The 16,926-nt window shown below is 48.5% G+C and overlaps 1 protein-coding gene and 1 long non-coding RNA gene across 2 annotated transcripts in view; both read right to left on the bottom strand.

The window, feature by feature from the left end:
• LOC141988149 (uncharacterized) overlaps positions 1 to 16,926 on the bottom strand; it is a 39,601-nt gene that overhangs the window by 13,607 nt on the left and 9,068 nt on the right. Inside the window, exons 2-3 of the long non-coding RNA XR_012639674.1 lie at positions 9,398 to 9,503; positions 6,847 to 6,891 (exon numbers count right to left, since the gene is read on the bottom strand). This is a non-coding gene — a long non-coding RNA (uncharacterized LOC141988149). The remainder of the gene's footprint in view (positions 1 to 6,846; positions 6,892 to 9,397; positions 9,504 to 16,926) is intronic.
• On the bottom strand, positions 9,668 to 15,142 carry LOC141987890 (uncharacterized). The gene is made up of 3 exons (XM_074953734.1): positions 14,587 to 15,142; positions 13,676 to 13,984; positions 9,668 to 9,789 (listed from the first exon to the last, which is right to left on the bottom strand). The coding sequence occupies exons 1-3, from the start codon at positions 15,140 to 15,142 to the stop codon at positions 9,668 to 9,670; spliced, it is 987 nt and encodes a 328-aa protein (XP_074809835.1).

Raw genomic sequence — 16,926 nt, 5'->3', positions numbered from 1 at the left:
CTGTAAAAATGATAAAATAGTATTTTCCAATTCACTTCATACAAGTACGGTAGTGCAATCTCTTTATCGTGAAAGCGCAACTTACAAAAGTAGAATTTTTTGTTACATAACTGCACTCAAACAAAACAATGTAAAACTTTAGATCCTACAAGTCCACGCAGTCCTACTTCTTGTGCAGCCAATCGCTAAGAGAAACAGGTTTGTTTACATTTGCAGGAGATAATACTGCCTGCTTCTTATTTACAATGTCACCTGAAAGTGAGAACAGATGTTCACATGGCACTTTTGTAGCTGGCATTGCAAGGTATTTACGTGCCAGATATGCTAACCATTTGTATGCCCCTTCATGTTGTGGCCACCATTCAGAGGATATGCTTCATGTTGATGATGCTTGTTAAAAATATAATGTGTTAATTAAATTTGTGACTGAACTCCTTGGGGGACAGTTGTAGGTCTCCTGCACTGTGTTTTATCGGCATTCTGCCATACATTTCATGTTATGGCAGTCTCTGATGATGACCCAGCTTGTTGTTCATTTTAAGAACACTGTCACTGCAGATTTGACAAAATGCCAAGAAGGTACCAATGTGAGATTTCTAAAGATAAATACAGCACTCGACTCAGGAATCTGAAGTGCCTTCCAAAATCTGAGAGGGATGAGGTGTGGAGCATGCTTTCAGAAGTCTTAAAAGACCAACACTCAGATGCGGAAACTACAGAACCTGAACATCAAAAAAGAACATCAGCTTTCTGTTGGGGACATGTGACAGATGATGAAAATGAACATGCATTGGTCTGCACTGCTTTGAATCATTATCGTGCAGAACCCATCATCAGCATGGATGCATGTCCTCTGGAATGGTGGTTTAAGCATGAAGGGACATATGAATTTTTAGTGCATCAGGCACGTAAACATCTTGCAATGCCAGCTACAACAGTGCCATGTGAATGCCTGTTCAGGTGACATTGGAAACAAGAAGCAGGCAGCATTATCTCCTGCAAATGTAAACAAACTTGTTTGTCTGAGCCCTGGTCTACACTAGGACTTTGGGTCAAATTTAGCAGCATTAAATCGATGTAAACCTGCACCCGTCCACACGATGAAGCCCTTTATTTCGACTTAAAGGGCTCTTAAAATCGATTTCCTTACTCCACCCCTGACAAGTGGATTAGCGCTTAAATCGGCCTTGCCGGGTCGAATTTGGGGTACTGTGGACACAATTCGACGGTATTGGCCTCCGGGAGCCATCCCAGAGTGCTCCATTGTGACCGCTCTGGACAGCACTCTCAACTCAGATGCACTGGCCAGGTAGACAGGAAAAGAACTGCGAACTTTTGAATCTCATTTCCTGTTTGGCCAGCGTGGCAAGCTGCAGGTGACCATGCAGAGCTCATCAGCAGAGGTGACCATGATGGAGTCCCAGAATCACAAAAGAGCTCCAGCATGGACTGAACGGGAGGTACGGGATCTGATCGCTGTATGGGGAGAGGAATCCGTGCTATCAGAACTCCGTTCCAGTTTTCGAAATGCCAAAACCTTTGTCAAAATCTCCCAGGGCATGAAGGACAGAGGCCATAACAGGGACCCGAAGCAGTGCCGCGTGAAACTGAAGGAGCTGAGGCAAGCCTACCAGAAAACCAGAGAGGCGAACGGCCGCTCCGGGTCAGAGCCCCAAACATGCCGCTTCTATGATGAGCTGCATGCCATTTTAGGGGGTTCAGCCACCACTACCCCAGCCGTGTTGTTTGACTCCTTCAATGGAGATGGAGGCAATACGGAAGCAGGTTTTGGGGACGAAGAAGATGATGATGATGACGAGGTTGTAGATAGCTCACAGCAAGCAAGCGGAGAAACCGGTTTTCCCGACAGCCAGGAACTGTTTCTCACCCTGGACCTGGAGCCAGTACCCCCCCGAACCCACCCAAGGCTGCCTCCTGGACCCGGCCGGCGGAGAAGGGACCTCTGGTGAGTGTACCTTTTAAAATACTATACATTGTTTAAAAGCAAGCATGTGAAAGGATTAATTTGCCCTGGCATTCGCGGCTCTCCTGGATGTACTCCCAAAGCCTTTGCAAAAGGTTTCTGGGGAGGGCAGCTTTATTGCGTCCTCCGTGGTAGGACACTTTACCACTCCAGGCCAGTAGGACGTACTCGGGAATTATTGTACAACAAAGCATTGCAGTGTATGTTTGCAGGCATTCAAACAACATCCATTCTTTATCTCTCTGTGTTATCCTCAGGAGAGTGATATCATTCATGGTCACCTGGTTGAAATAGGGTGCTTTTCTTAAGGGGACATTCAGAGGATCCCGTTCCTGCTGGGCTGTTTGCCTGTGGCTGAACAGAAATGTTCCCCGCTGTTAGCCACAGGGAGGGTGGAGGGTTGAGGGGGTAGCCATGCGGTGGGGGGAGGCAAAATGCGACCTTGTAACGAAAGCACATGTGCTATGTATGTAATGTTAACAGCAAGGTTTACCCTGAAAGAGTGTAGCCATTGTTTTATAAAATGTGTCTTTTTAAATACCGCTGTCCCTTTTTTTTTCTCCACCAGCTGCATGTGTTTCAATGATCACAGGATCTTCTCCTTCCCAGAGGCTACTGAAGATTAGAAAGAAAAAAAAAATGCATTCGTGATGAAATGTTCCCTGAGCTCATGCTGTCCTCCCACACTGACAGAGTACAGATGAATGCGTGGAGGCAAATAATGTCAGAGTGCAGGAAAGCACAAAATGACTGGGAGGAGAGGTGGCAGGCTGAAGAGAGTAAGTGGCAGGCTGAAGACAGGGCTGAAGCTCAAATGTGGCGGCAGCGTGATGAGAGGAGGCAGGATTCAATGCTGAGGCTGCTAGAGGACCAAACCAGTATGCTCCAGTGTATGGTTGAGCTGCAGCAAAGGCAGCTGGAGCACAGACTGCCACTACAGCCCCTGTGTAACCAACCGCCCTCCTCCCCAAGTTCCATAGCCTCCACACCCAGACGCCCAAGAACGCGGTGGGGGGGCCTCCGGCCAACCAGCCACTCCACCACAGAGGATTGCCCAAAAAACAGAAGGCTGGCATTCAATAAATTTTAAAGATGTAAACTTTTAAAGTGCTGTGTGGCATTTCCCTTCCCTCCTCCACCACCCCTCCTGGGCTACCTTGGTAGTCATCCCCTTATTTGTGTGATGAATGAATAAAGAATGCATGAATGTGAAGCAACAATGACTTTATTGCCTCTGCAAGCAGTGATCGAAGGGAGGAGGGGAGGGTGGAGGGGAGGAGCTTACAGGGAAGTAGAGTGAACCAAGGGGTGGGGGGGTTTCATCAAGGAGAAACAAACAGAACTTTCACACCGTAGCCTGGCCAGTCATGAAACTGGTTTTCAAAGCTTCTCTGATGCGTACCGCGCCCTCCTGTGCTCTTCTAACCGCCCTGGTGTCTGGCTGCGCATAACCAGCAGCCAGGTGATTTGCCTCAACCTCCCACCCCGCCATAAACATCTCCCCCTTACTCTCATAGATATTGTGGAGTGTACAGCAAGCAGTAATAACGGTGGGAATATTGGTTTTGCTGAGGTCTAAGCGAGTCAGTAAACTGCGCCAGTGCGCCTTTAAACGTCCAAATGCACATTCTACCACCATTCTGCACTTGCTCAGCCTGTAGTTGAACAGCTCCTGACTACTGTCCAGGCTGCCTGTGTACGGCTTCATGAGCCATGGCATTAAGGGGTAGGCTGGGTCCCCAAGGATAACTATAGGCATTTCAACATCCCCAACAGTTATTTTCTGGTCTGGGAATAAAGTCCCTTCCTGCAGCTTTTGAAACAGACCAGAGTTCCTGAAGATGCGAGCGTCATGTACCTTTCCTGGCCATCCCACGTTGATGTTGGTGAAACGTCCCTTGTGATCCACCAGAGCTTGCAGCACTATTGAAAAGTACCCCTTGCGGTTTACGTACTCGCCGACTTGGTGCTCTGGTGCCAAGATAGGGATATGGGGTTCCGTCTATGGCCCCACCACAGTTAGGGAATCCCATTGCAGCAAAGCCATCCACTATGACCTGCACATTTCCCAGGGTCACTACCCTTGATATCAGCAGATCTTTGATTGCATGGGCTACTTGCATCACAGCAGCCCCCACCATAGATTTGCCCACTCCAAATTGATTCCCAACTGACCGGTAGCTGTCTGGCATTGCAAGCTTCCACAGGGCTATTGCCACTCGCTTCTCAACTGTGAGGGGTGCTCTCATCTTGGTATTCATGCGCTTCAGGGCAGAGGAAAGCAAGTCACAAAGTTCCATGAAAGTGCCCTTACGCATGCGAAAGTTTCGCAGCCACTGGGAATCGTCCCAGACCCGCAACACTATGCGGTCCCACCAGTCTGTGCTTGTTTCCCGAGCCCAGAATTGGCGTTCCATCGCATGAACCTGCCCCATTAGCACCATGATGCATGCATTGGCAGAGCCCATGCTTTCAGAGAAATCTGTGTCCATGTCCTGATCACTCACATGACCGCGCTGACGTCGCCTCCTCGCCCGGTATCGTTCTGCCAGGTTCTGGTGCTGCATATACTGCTGGATAATGCGTGTGGTGTTTAATGTGCTCCTAATTGCCAAAGTGAGCTGAGCGGCCTCCATGCTTGCCTTGGTATGGCGTCCGCACAGAAAAAAGGCGTGGAACAATTGTCTGCCGTTGCTCTGATGGAGGGAGGGGCGACTGACGACATGGCTTACAGGGTTGGCTTACAGGGAATTAAAATCAACAAAGGGGGTGGCTTTACATCAAGGAGTATTTCAGGCAGGACTTCATGGAGGGTTCCAATAAGAAATGGTGCAGCTAAGTAATTGTTCTTATAAGCCATCCACATCTCATGGCTGCTCGGCAGAAGATGGTACAATAGGACTGCTAGCCATCCTCATCTGTTGCCTGCCAGGCAGAAGATGGTACAATAGGACTGCTAGCCATCCTCATCTCTTGCCTGCCAGGCAGAAGATGGTACAACAGGACTGCTAGCAATCCATATCGCCTGGCTGCTCACCATAAGATGGTTCAATAGGACTGACTGCAGGACTAAAGAGAATGACCTGGTCAAGTCACTTCTAATGTAGTCCCTGCACCCATGTCTGCCCAGGCGCTCCCAGCCGACGTGGCCAGGAGCACCTCGGACATGACGATGACGGCTACCAGTCCTATTGTACCGTCTGCTGCCACAAGGCAAGGGGTTGCTGCTGCTGTGTAGCAATGCAGTACCACGTCTGCCAGCACCCAGGAGACATACGGTGATGGTTACCTGAGCGGTTACCTGACGGTTACTCCATACTTGCCATGGTATGGCATCTGCACAGGTAACTCAAGAAAAAAGGCGCCAAATGATTGTCTGCTGCTGCTCTCATGGAGGGAGGGAGGGAAGGGGGGCCTGACGATATGTACCCAGAACCACCCGCGACAATGTTTTAGCCCCATCAGGCATTGGGATCTCAACCCAGAATTCCAGTGGGCAGTGGAGACTGCGGGAACTGTGGGATAGCTACCCACAGTGCAACGCTCCGGAAGTCGACGCTTGCCTCGGTACTGTGGAAGCACTCCGCCGAGTTAATGCACTTAATGCACTTAGAGCATTTTCTGTGGGGACACACACACTCGAATATATAAAAACGATTTCTAAAAAACCGACTTCTATAAATTCGACCTAATTTCGTAGTGTAGACATACCCTAAGTGATAGGCTGAACGAGAAGTAGGACTGAGCGGACATGTAGGCTCTAAAGTTTTCCATTGTTTTATTTTTGAATGCAGTTATTTTTTGTACATAACTCTAAATTTGTAAGTTCAACTTTCATGATAAAGAGATTGCACTACAGTACTTGTATTAAGTGAATTGAAAAATATAAATATTTGCACTGTAAAAATGAGTAATAAAAATATAAAGTGAGCACTGTACACTTTGTATTCTGTGTTGTAATTGAAATAAATATTTGAAAATATAGAACACCCAAAAACATTTATATAAATAGTATTCTCTTATTTTTTAACAGTGCAATAAATAATTTTTTTTAAATCACTTGACAGCCCTACTTCTAATATAGTTTTCTCGATGTTCTATAGGTGCAGACAGAGGGGGAGAGCTCAGTTGTGTCATGTAGGCACATCCTAGAGTAGGGGTGCTTGAGGAGGAAATGGGACGCCTGAGGCTGATAGTGCCTGTTAATTCCATGGTGGGCCTGGCCCCCACTGTGCAGCTGTGTGAAGAAGGTGGCAGGAAGATGCACTGACTCCTCCCTATTCCCCTTAGGGTGATGTGTGCCCCGCAGGAAATAATCCCTGTGCTCATACAAATGCAGGGATGGTGACTGTGACTGGCCCTTGTGCACGATGTGGAGGGGAGGCTCCTGGTGCTCTGCTCCCACCAGTCATGTTCTGGCCCATACTGCATGTAAGTATCCGATATACATCCAAAAGGCAAACAAACCAAGATACTGTCATATTTTACTCTATTCTTGTGGTGACTGTCATGTTGTCTCTATTGAGAGAAGAGAAAAGCAGCCACATGAAAGGGTGGAGCAGCACGGGACACAAGTCACAGAGGTGGCAAAGTGGCAGCTAGGCAGGCAAGACACAAAAACAATGCAGAAGCTGCCAAACCAAAGATCCCCTACATAGTTGTGTAACAAGAAACCCAATGAAAAAAACAACCTATGCTCCTCCCACAAAATGGCTTACCAACATAAACAGCCAGAAAGCCCTCCATGATAAGACACCCACAGAAACACCATCACAGAAACAACAGGAACTCTAAGTAAGTGTCCAAAAGGGAGAAGAGATGTGATTAGATAGAGCCATGCATAGTGCAGATTGCAACAATACCTGATCATCACAGTCCACTTTTGTGGCTTGGGCTGCCATCTTTTGCTAAACAAAACAGTAAACAAAAACCAGATTTTTAGGGAGGAGGAATGATCTTTCTTACCATTCCTTCCTCTCCCTCCTATACTAGCCTCCTGTAGGTTCTTACCTTCTTCTTTTGGTTCAACCACATGCTTCATTTTTGTTTTGTTTTGTTAACAGGTCTGTCAAAGGGCACTTGACTCACCACTGGATCATCTCCTTTTAGCCATGTCTGGGGATTAGCTCTGCAAGCCTGACACCCTCTTCTGATAGTTCCTGAGCCCGTAATCTGGCTCTCTTGTGCTGCAGCCTCTCTCTTGTTCCTTAGAAGCTGCCACCTTCTCTTTGTGGCTTAGCCCTCTGGCCAAGTCATAATAGTCCTCCTCTTCCAAGGTACTCAAGTCTTCCACACAGTCCCAGGCAGTCCTTAAGCCCACTACCCTGGCTGAGCCACTCCCTCAGTGAGTGGAATCAATGATCCCCGACAGTTTTCAAGTTCACTGCCAAGATTGTGACTCATTCAGTGGCTGGTACAGGGCAGGCCAGAGTTCCTCTATACTCAGTCTAGTCCTATCTCCAGCAGCTGAGGTCTGGATAACCCCAAACCTTCCTGCCACTCCCCTGGAGTGTTTCTTACCTTGCCTATTCCAGGTTCACCTTCTCCACCCTTCTAGCTAAATCCCCCTCTCCTTGGTCCGCTAGGCAAACCCTTCCTCTTGGGTCTCAATCCCTTTTTTGCCCTTGTCCCAGAGAGAGTGACTACTACTCTCTTCCCTGCAGCCTTCCTTTCTGCTACTAGCCCCCTGGTTTTATAGAAGCCCCACTTGTTCCTGCACAGGTGAGCTTCCCTTAATTAAGGCTTTCCTCACAGCCTAAATGTCCCCAAGTGTGCTATCTAATAGGTTAACTGGCCCATCTGGCTTCAGTAAACCCCTTCAGGGTGAGTGTGGGGAGCACCTCCCATCCACAAGGTCTGGTTTATTATATTACTATACAAAACCAACCAAGATCCATAATAAACTGACAACTCACTCATCAGCACAACTTTCTACTGGAATATAAGAAAAGGAAATATGGATATCACACACACACACAGGATACTCATATTGAAAAGATTTTCAGTTGTATGATTCCAAATGCGAGGAATGATTGCAAATTGTCATGCCTGAGAAAACGACATCTCTGAAATTTATAAGTCAAGAAGATGGAACCGATCCAATGGTCATATGAAGTGAAGCAGCATACTTTCAACCCCAAAAGATTACTTTAATGATTGAGGTTAATACATCTACATTTTGTGATGCTAGGTCCTAATCTTTGCCAGGGGAGAGAGAAGTGATCAGTCAAAATGATTTACTGTCTAATTTGTTTATTTTCCTTTTTTTTAAAAAGACCTGCCCATCTGAAAATTAAGACACTGAAACAGGAGTCTCCCTCTAACAGGCAATGCTTTGTTAGTCTACTGGAAAATCCGAGGAGCTCTACTCTCTGGGATTGGAGGACACACATTGGCACACACAGATTCAGCTGAACATGTCACAAAAATAAGATTTTATGATACAGACATGCCATTTAGCTCTGTTTAATTATAGCTTCAGTGGTATACTGAACTTCTAACTGGCTGAGTTCTCATGTCTAGTCTTACCCTAGCCTTTTTCACTTACTCAGAACTTTCTCAGACAAATTTCTTTGCCAAGTTAAGGGTGATAAATCTCATGCTTGGGCTTGGCTTCCAAATTATTATTTTTATTAAAGAAAGTTTGAGACAATTTGGTTTAGCAGTTTGAGTTATATGAACAACAAGACATGGCCACACATGGAGAAGGAAGGCCAGGATACAAGAAGAATGAAAGATGTGTTGTGATCAGCGCAATCTATACGAGCGCTGAAGGACCGATCAATCAAGGCGATGAACAACAAGAAAAAAAAATCACTATTAAGAGATCAGACTACATGATTATAATGGTCCATTCTGGCCATAACATCTTGGAATTTTAAGATTTAAATTTGTAAATGACTCACCCAAAATGGCCAACACTAGAATTTCAAGCTTATTTCTTTTTGTCTGCATTGAAGAAAGACAGAAAAACCTAGTTTGCAGAAAATTATTAAAGTGATGAATGTTTGGGCATGTCAAGCCAAGCATATAATTCAATCTAAAACTAATGTAAATAAAACATTGTGACTGAGAAATTAAGCACTCAAAAGACACAAAATGGCAAAGTTAAGCTTTCCATTGCAATGTTAACTTGGTTATTTTCATGTATGTTGAAATTTTTTAATTTTGTTTTTAAATGTCTTCCTTATTACTGCTTGAACTGTTAAATATATTCTATAATCTGTTTCATCCTGTCTCATCGCTAGATTACAGATTCTCTGAGGCAGGGACTATCTTCTTTGTCACTTGTCTTGACAGTGCCTAACACAATCGAACCCTGATCTTTGTGGTTCCTAGGCACTACCACCACAACAACAGCATCAATAATCAATTATATACATATCATATGTCAGAGTTCAGTGAAAATCTTACCTGAAATGTTCTGTCATTTGAATCCTTAAGTGTCAACATTAATTATCCTTATTTTTTGCATTTCATAAATACAGAGTATGGGTCAAATTATAGCTGCGTTGGTACACTAGAAGAAAGGGAGAGAAAAGTGAATGGGGTCAGATAGAACCAGTGTAATAATTATCCCCACCCTCTGAGGTTGCTGGAATGCCATGGTATGCCAACTTCCTTCAGATATTGGGAACATGCCACGTGTACTACTCACAGCAAGTGGTTAAAGTGCTTCAGCTGCTAGGCCACAGTTTCTAGCACATGGCTGCTCTGACTCACTCTGCCTTCAGTGCAACTCTTCTCCCAGATCCTTACGACACCCTGAGGCAGAACCTCCGCGGATGTAAATCGCCATAGCTCCACTGAAGTCAAGGAATCTAAGGGTATGTCTACACTACGGAATAAGGTCGAATTTATAGAAGTCGGTTTTTTAGAAATCGGTTTTATATATTCGAGTGTGTGTGTCCCCACAGAAGTGCATTAAGTGCATTAACTCGGCGGAGTGCTTCCACAGTACCAAGGCTAGAGTCGACTTCCGGAGCGTTGCACTGTGGATAGCTATCCCACAGTTCCCGCAGTCTCCGCTGCCCATTGGAATTCTGGGTTGAGATCCCAATGCCTGATGGGGCTGAAACATTGTCGCGGGTGGTTCTGGGTACATATCGTCAGTCCCCCCTTCCCTCCCTCCCTCCCTCCGTGAAAGCAAGGGCAGACAATCGTTTCGCGCCTTTTTTCCTGAGTTACCTGTGCGGACGCCATACCACCGCAAGCATGGAGCCCACTCAGGTAACCGTCACCGTATGTCTCCTGGGTGCTGGCAGACGCGGTACAGCATTGCTACACAGTAGCAGCAACCCATTGCCTTGTGGCAGCAGACGGTACAATACGACTGGTAGCCGTCCTCGTCATGTCCGAGGTACTCCTGGTCGCCTGTGTGAGGTCGATCAGGAGCGCCTGGGCAGACATGGGCGCAGGGACTAAATTTTTAGTGACTTGACCAGGTCATTCTCTTAAGTCCGGCAGTCAGTCCTATTGAACCGTCTTATGGTGAGCAGGCAGGCAATATGTCCTTCTGCACCGTCTGCTGCCAGCCAAAGATGTAAAAGATAGATGGAGTGGATCAAAACAAGAAATAGACCAGATTTGTTTTGTACTCATTTGCCTTCTCCCCTGTCTAGGGGACTCATTCCTCTAGGTCACACTGCAGTCACTCACAGAGAAGGTGCAGCGAGGTAGATCTAGCCATGTATCAATCAGAGGCCAGGCTAACCTCCTTGTTCCAATAAGAACAATAACTTAGGTGCACCATTTCTTATTGGAACCCTCCGTGAAGTCAACCCTGTAAGCCGTGTCCTCAGTCGCCCCTCCCTGCGTCAGAGCAACAGCAAACAATCGTGCATCTGAGTTGAGAGTGCTGTCCAGAGCAGCCCAATGGAGCACTCTGATTGGGCTAAAACATTGTCGCGGGTGGTTCTGGGTACATATTGTCCGGCCCCCGTTCCCTCCCTCCCTCCGTGAAGGCAAGGGCAGACAATCGTTTCGCGCCTTTTTTCCTGAGTTACCTGTGCGGACGCCATACCACCGCAAGCATGGAGCCCGCTCAGGTAACCGTCACCGTATGTCTCCTGGGTGCTGGCAGACGCGGTACGGCATTGCTACACAGTAGCAGCAACCCATTGCCTTCTGGCAGCAGATGGTGCAGTATGACTGATAGCCGTCCTCGTCATGTCCGAGGTGCTCCTGGCCACGTCGGCTGGGAGCGCCTGGGCAGACATGGGCGCAGGGACTAAATTTTTGGTGACTTGACCAGGTCATTCTCTTTAGTCCTGCAGTCAGTCGTATTGAACCGTCTTATGGTGAGCAGGCAGGCAATACGGATTGCTAGCAGTTGTATTGTACCATCTTCTGCTGGGCAGGCAAGAGATGACGATGGCTAGCAATCGTATTGTACCATCTTCTGCCGGGCAGGCAAGAGATGATGATGGCTAGCAATCGTACTGTGCCATCTTCTGCCAGGCAGGCAAGAGATGAGGATGGCTAGCAGTCGTACTGTACCATCTTCTGCCGAGCAGCCATGAGATGTGGATGGCTTGCAGTCCTTCTGCACCGTCTGCTGCCAGCCAAAGATGTAAAAGATAGATGGAGTGGATCAAAACAAGAAATAGACCAGATTTGTTTTGTACTCATTTGTCTTCTCCCCTGTCTAGGGGACTCATTCCTCTAGGTCACACTGCAGTCACTCACAGAGAAGGTGCAGCGAGGTAAATCTAGCCATGTATCAATCAGAGGCCAGGCTAACCTCCTTGTTCCAATAAGAACAATAACTTAGGTGCACCATTTCTTATTGGAACCCTCCGTGAAGTCCTGCCTGAACTACTCCTTGATGTAAAGCCACCCCCTTTGTGGATTTTAGCCCCCTGAAGCCAACCCTGTAAGCCGTGTCGTCAGTCGCCCCTCCCTCCGTCAGAGCAACGGCAGACAATCATTCCGCGCCTTTTTTCTGTGCGGACACCATACCAAGGCAAGCATGGAGGCCGCTCAGCTCACTTTGGCAATTAGGAGCACATTAAACACCACACGCATTATCCAGCAGTATATGCAGCACCAGAACCTGGCAAAGCGCTACCGGGCGAGGAGGCGACGTCAGCGCGGTCACGTGAGTGATCAGGACATGGACACAGATTTCTCTGAAAGCATGGGCCCTGCCAATGCATGCATCATGGTGCTAATGGGGCAGGTTCATGCTGTGGAACGCCGATTCTGGGCTCGGGAAACAAGTACAGACTGGTGGGACCGCATAGTGTTGCAGGTCTGGGACGATTAACAGTGGCTGCGAAACTTTCGCATGCGTAAGGGCACTTTCATGGAACTTTGTGACTTGCTTTCCTCTGCCCTGAAGCGCATGAATACCAAGATGAGAGCAGCCCTCACAGTTGAGAAGCGAGTGGCGATAGCCCTGTGGAAGCTTGCAACGCCAGACAGCTACCGGTCAGTTGGGAATCAATTTGGAGTGGGCAAATCTACTGTGGGGGCTGCTGTGATGCAAGTAGCCCACGCAATCAAAGATCTGCTGATATCAAGGGTAGTGACCCTGGGAAATGTGCAGGTCCTAGTGGATGGCTTTGCTGCAATGGGATTCCCTAACTGTGGTGGGGCCATAGATGGAACCCATATCCCTATCTTGGCACCGGAGCACCAAGCCGCCGAGTACATAAACCGCAAGGGGTACTTTTCAATAGTGCTGCAAGCTCTGGTGGATCACAAGGGACGTTTCACCAACATCAACGTGGGATGGCCGGGAAAGGTACATGACGCTCGCATCTTCAGGAACTCTGGTCTGTTTCAAAAGCTTCAAGAAGGGACTTTATTCCCAGACCAGAAAATAACTGTTGGTGATGTAGAAATGCCTATATGTATCCTTGGGGACCCAGCTACCCCTTAATGCCATGGCTCATGAAGCCGTACACAGGCAGCCTGGACAGCAGTCAGGAGCTGTTCAACTACAGGCTGAGCAAGTGCAGAATGGTGGTAGAATGTGCATTTGGACGTTTAAAGGCGCACTGGCGAAACCAATATTCCCACTGTTATTACTGCTTGCTGTGTGCTCCACAATATCTGTGAGAGTAAGGGGGAGACGTTTATGGCGGGGTGGGAGGTTGAGGCAAATCGCCTGGCTGCTGGTTACGCGCAGCCAGACACCAGGGCGGTTAGAAGAGCACAGGAGGGTGCGGTACGCATCAGAGAGGCTTTGAAAACCAGTTTCATGACTGGCCAGGCTACGGTGTGAAAGTTCTGTTTGTTTCTCCTTGATGAAACCCCCCGCCCCTTGGTTCACTCTACTTCCCTGTAAGCTAACCACCCTCCCCTCCTCCCTTTGATCACCGCTTGCAGAGGCAATAAAGTCATTGTTGCTTCACATTCATGCATTCTTTATTCATTCATCACACAAATAGGGGGATGACTACCAAGGTAGCCCAGGAGGGGTGGTGGAGGAGGGAAGGAAAATGCCACACAGCACTTTAAAAGTTTTACAACTTTAAAATTTATTGAATGCCAGCCTTCTTTTTTTTGGGCAATCCTCTGTGGTGGAGTGGCTGGTTGGCCGGTGGCCCCCCCACCGCGTTCTTGGGCGTCTGGGTGTGGAGGCTATGGAACTTGGGGAGGAGGGCGGTTGGTTACACAGGGGCTGTAGTGGCAGTCTGTGCTCCAGCTGCCTTTGCTGCAGCTCAACCATACACTGGAGCATACTGGTTTGGTCCTCTAGCAGCCTCAGCATTGAATCCTGCCTCCTCTCATCACGCTGCCGCCACATTCGAGCTTTAGCCCTCTCTTCAGCCCGCCACTTACTCTCTTCAGCCCGCCACCTCTCCTCCTGGTCATTTTGTGCTTTCCTGCAGTCTGACATTATTTGCCTCCACGCATTCGTCTGTGCTCTGTCAGTGTGGGAGGACAGCATGAGCTCGGAGAACATTTCATCTCGAGTGCGTTTTTTTTTCTTTCTAATCTTCACTAGCCTCTGGGAAGGAGAAGATCCTGTGATCATTGAAACACATGCAGCTGGTGGAGAAAAGAAAAGGGACAGCGGTATTTAAAAAGACACATTTTATAAAACACTGGCTACACTCTTTCAGGGTAAACCTTGCTGTTAACATTACATACCTAGCACATGTGCTTTCGTTACAAGGTCGCATTTTGCCTCCCCCCACCGCGTGGCTACCCCCTCAACCCTCCCCCCTCCACCCTCCACCCTCCCTGTGGCTAACAGCGGGGAACATTTCTGTTCAGCCGCAGGCAAACAGCCCAGCAGGAATGGGCTCCTCTGAGTGTCCCCTGAAGAAAAGCACCCTATTTCAACCAGGTGACCATGGATTATATCTCACTCTCCTGAGGATAACACAGAGAGATAAAGAACGGATGTTGCTTGAACGCCAGCAAACATACACTGCAATGCTTTGTTGTACAATGATTCCCGAGTACGTGTTACTGGCCTGGAGTGGTAAAGTGTCCTACCATGAAGGACGCAATAAGTCTGCCCTCCCCAGAAACCTTTTGCAAAGGCTTTGGGAGTATATCCAGGAGAGCCGCGAATGCCAGGGCAAAGTAATCCTTTCACATGCTTGCTTTTAAACCATGTATAGTATTTTAAAAGATACACTCACCGGAGGTCCCTTCTCCGCCTGCTGGGTCCAGGAGGCAGCCTTGGGTGGGTTCAGGGGGTACTGGCTCCAGGTCCAGGGTGAGAAACAGTTCCTGGCTGTTGGGAAAACCGGTTTCTCCGCTTGCTTGCTGTGAGCTATCTACAACCTCGTCATCATCATCATCTTCTTCATCCCCAAAACCTGCTTCAGTATTGCCTCCATCTCCATTGAAGGAGTCAAACAACACGGCTGGGGTAGTGGTGGCTGAACCCCCTAAAATGGCATGCAGCTCATCATAGAAGCGGCATGTTTGGGGCTCTGACCCGGAGCGGCCGTTCGCCTCTCTGGTTTTCTGGTAGGCTTGCCTCAGCTCCTTCAGTTTCACGCGGCACTGCTTCGGGTCCCTGTTATGGCCTCTGTCCTTCATGCCCTGGGAGATTTTGACAAAGGTTTTGGCATTTCGAAAACTGGAACGGAGTTCTGATAGCACGGATTCCTCTCCCCATACAGCGATCAGATCCCGTACCTCCCGTTCGGTCCATGCTGGAGCTCTTTTGCGATTCTGAGACTCCATCATGGTCACCGCTGCTGATGAGCTCTGCATGGTCACCTGCAGCTTGCCACGCTGGCCAAACAGGAAATGAGATTCAAAAGTTCGCAGTTCTTTTCCTGTCTACCTGGCCAGTGCATCTGAGTTGAGAGTGCTGTCCAGAGCGGTCACAATGGAGCACTCTGGGATGGCTCCCGGAGGCCAATACCGTCGAATTGTGTCCACAGTACCCCAAATTCGACCCGGCAAGGCCGATTTAAGCGCTAATCCACTTGTCAGGGGTGGAGTAAGGAAATCGATTTTAAGAGCCCTTTAAGTCGAAATAAAGGGCTTCATCGTGTGGACGGGTGCAGGTTTACATCGATTTAATGCTGCTAAATTCGACCTAAAGTCCTAGTGTAGACCAGGGCTAAGACACTTTAACCCAGCTTAGGTTCTAGCTCCTGTCTCACTGACCCACTCCCCCCGAGCTGTCCTCCCAACTGCCTGAACCTTCCCTCATGCTGTCACCGCTCATCCTGCGCTCAGGAGAGAGAGCAGCAGATTCATTCTGAGCAGATGCTTCATGCTGCCGTCTGCTGACAGATGGCTTCTCATCAGATTCAGCACACCACTATCACAATATGCTCCTGTTTGAGACTGTTGTAATTAGCTTCTTCCTTATAGTTATATTTACATATCTATTATTTGTATACATCAACAGCATGCTTGGCAATGTCTGAAAAGAGGCACTCTTGAGAGAATGGAGCTAGCTATTATAGTGATCATATGTTGTGAAACGCTTTTGTTTTTTTAAGCACCTTTCTCATAGCTATTCCAGCATCTTGCCTGATGAACTGAAGTAGGTTACATTCAAAACAAACCTGTAACGGGGCACGACTCACTACTGCAGCACCTCCTGCTGGCCCCCCTGGGAATTAGCTCTGGTTCACCAGTGCACCCACATCTAGTGGCGTCTCGCCACCATTGCTTCTGTTGCCAGAACCCATGTTGCTCTCAGGACTGCAGTGTCCTCTTCTGGACATAGCCCTCTGGCTACGCCTTGGTTCTCTCCTCCCTCCTTCGGGGGGCCAGCAGTCCTCTGCCCTACCACTTGCCTCAGTGACAGGCTGCAGTCCAGGGTCTAGCCACCTCTGTCAGTGGCAACTGGAGCCAAAGTGGGTGGGGAACCTGGCCCTCCTGCTACTCCAGGTCCTGGCCCTGGGACCCTCTAACCCAGTGGTTCTCAAAGCCGGTCTGCTGCTTGTTCAGGGAAAGTCCCTGCCGGGCCGGACCAGTTTGTTTACCTGCTGCATCCGCATGTTCAGCCGATCGCGGCTCCCACTGGCTGCGGTTCGCCGCTCCAGGCCAATGTGGGCTGCGGGAAGCAGCACGGGCCAAGGGACGTGCTAGTCTGGAGTGGTGAACCGCAGCCAGTGGGAGCCGTGATCGGCCGAACCTGCAGACATGGCAGGTAAACAAACTGGTCTGGCCCACCAGGGGCTTTCCCTGAACAAGCGGCAGACCGGCTTTGAGAACCACTGCTCTAGCCTACAGTCATGTGCTGTGTCACCTCCAACCCCTTCTGTCTGTTTCCCTGGTGCCTTCTCCACCCTTATATCAGGGCTTCAGTCTCACTCAGTCATGCTCCCCTGACCCTGCCCAGCACTGCTTTGGCCATAATGCTTTCTCTTCTTTCTCCTTCAGGGCAGCCAGCCCTCCCTCCTCAAACTCCAGGGAGTGATTGAAGCTGCTCTGTTCAGCAGCCCTTCTTATATGGTGCAGCCTGGCCCTTATTGGCTGTCTCTCTCTAAACCTTCTCCCGACTGGCT

This window comes from Natator depressus, chromosome 5 (genome assembly GCF_965152275.1).
Source record: "Natator depressus isolate rNatDep1 chromosome 5, rNatDep2.hap1, whole genome shotgun sequence".
Lineage (NCBI taxonomy): Eukaryota > Metazoa > Chordata > Testudines > Cheloniidae > Natator > Natator depressus.
Note: the sequence above shows the minus strand (reverse complement) of the source record. Positions and strands in the feature narration are given on the sequence as shown.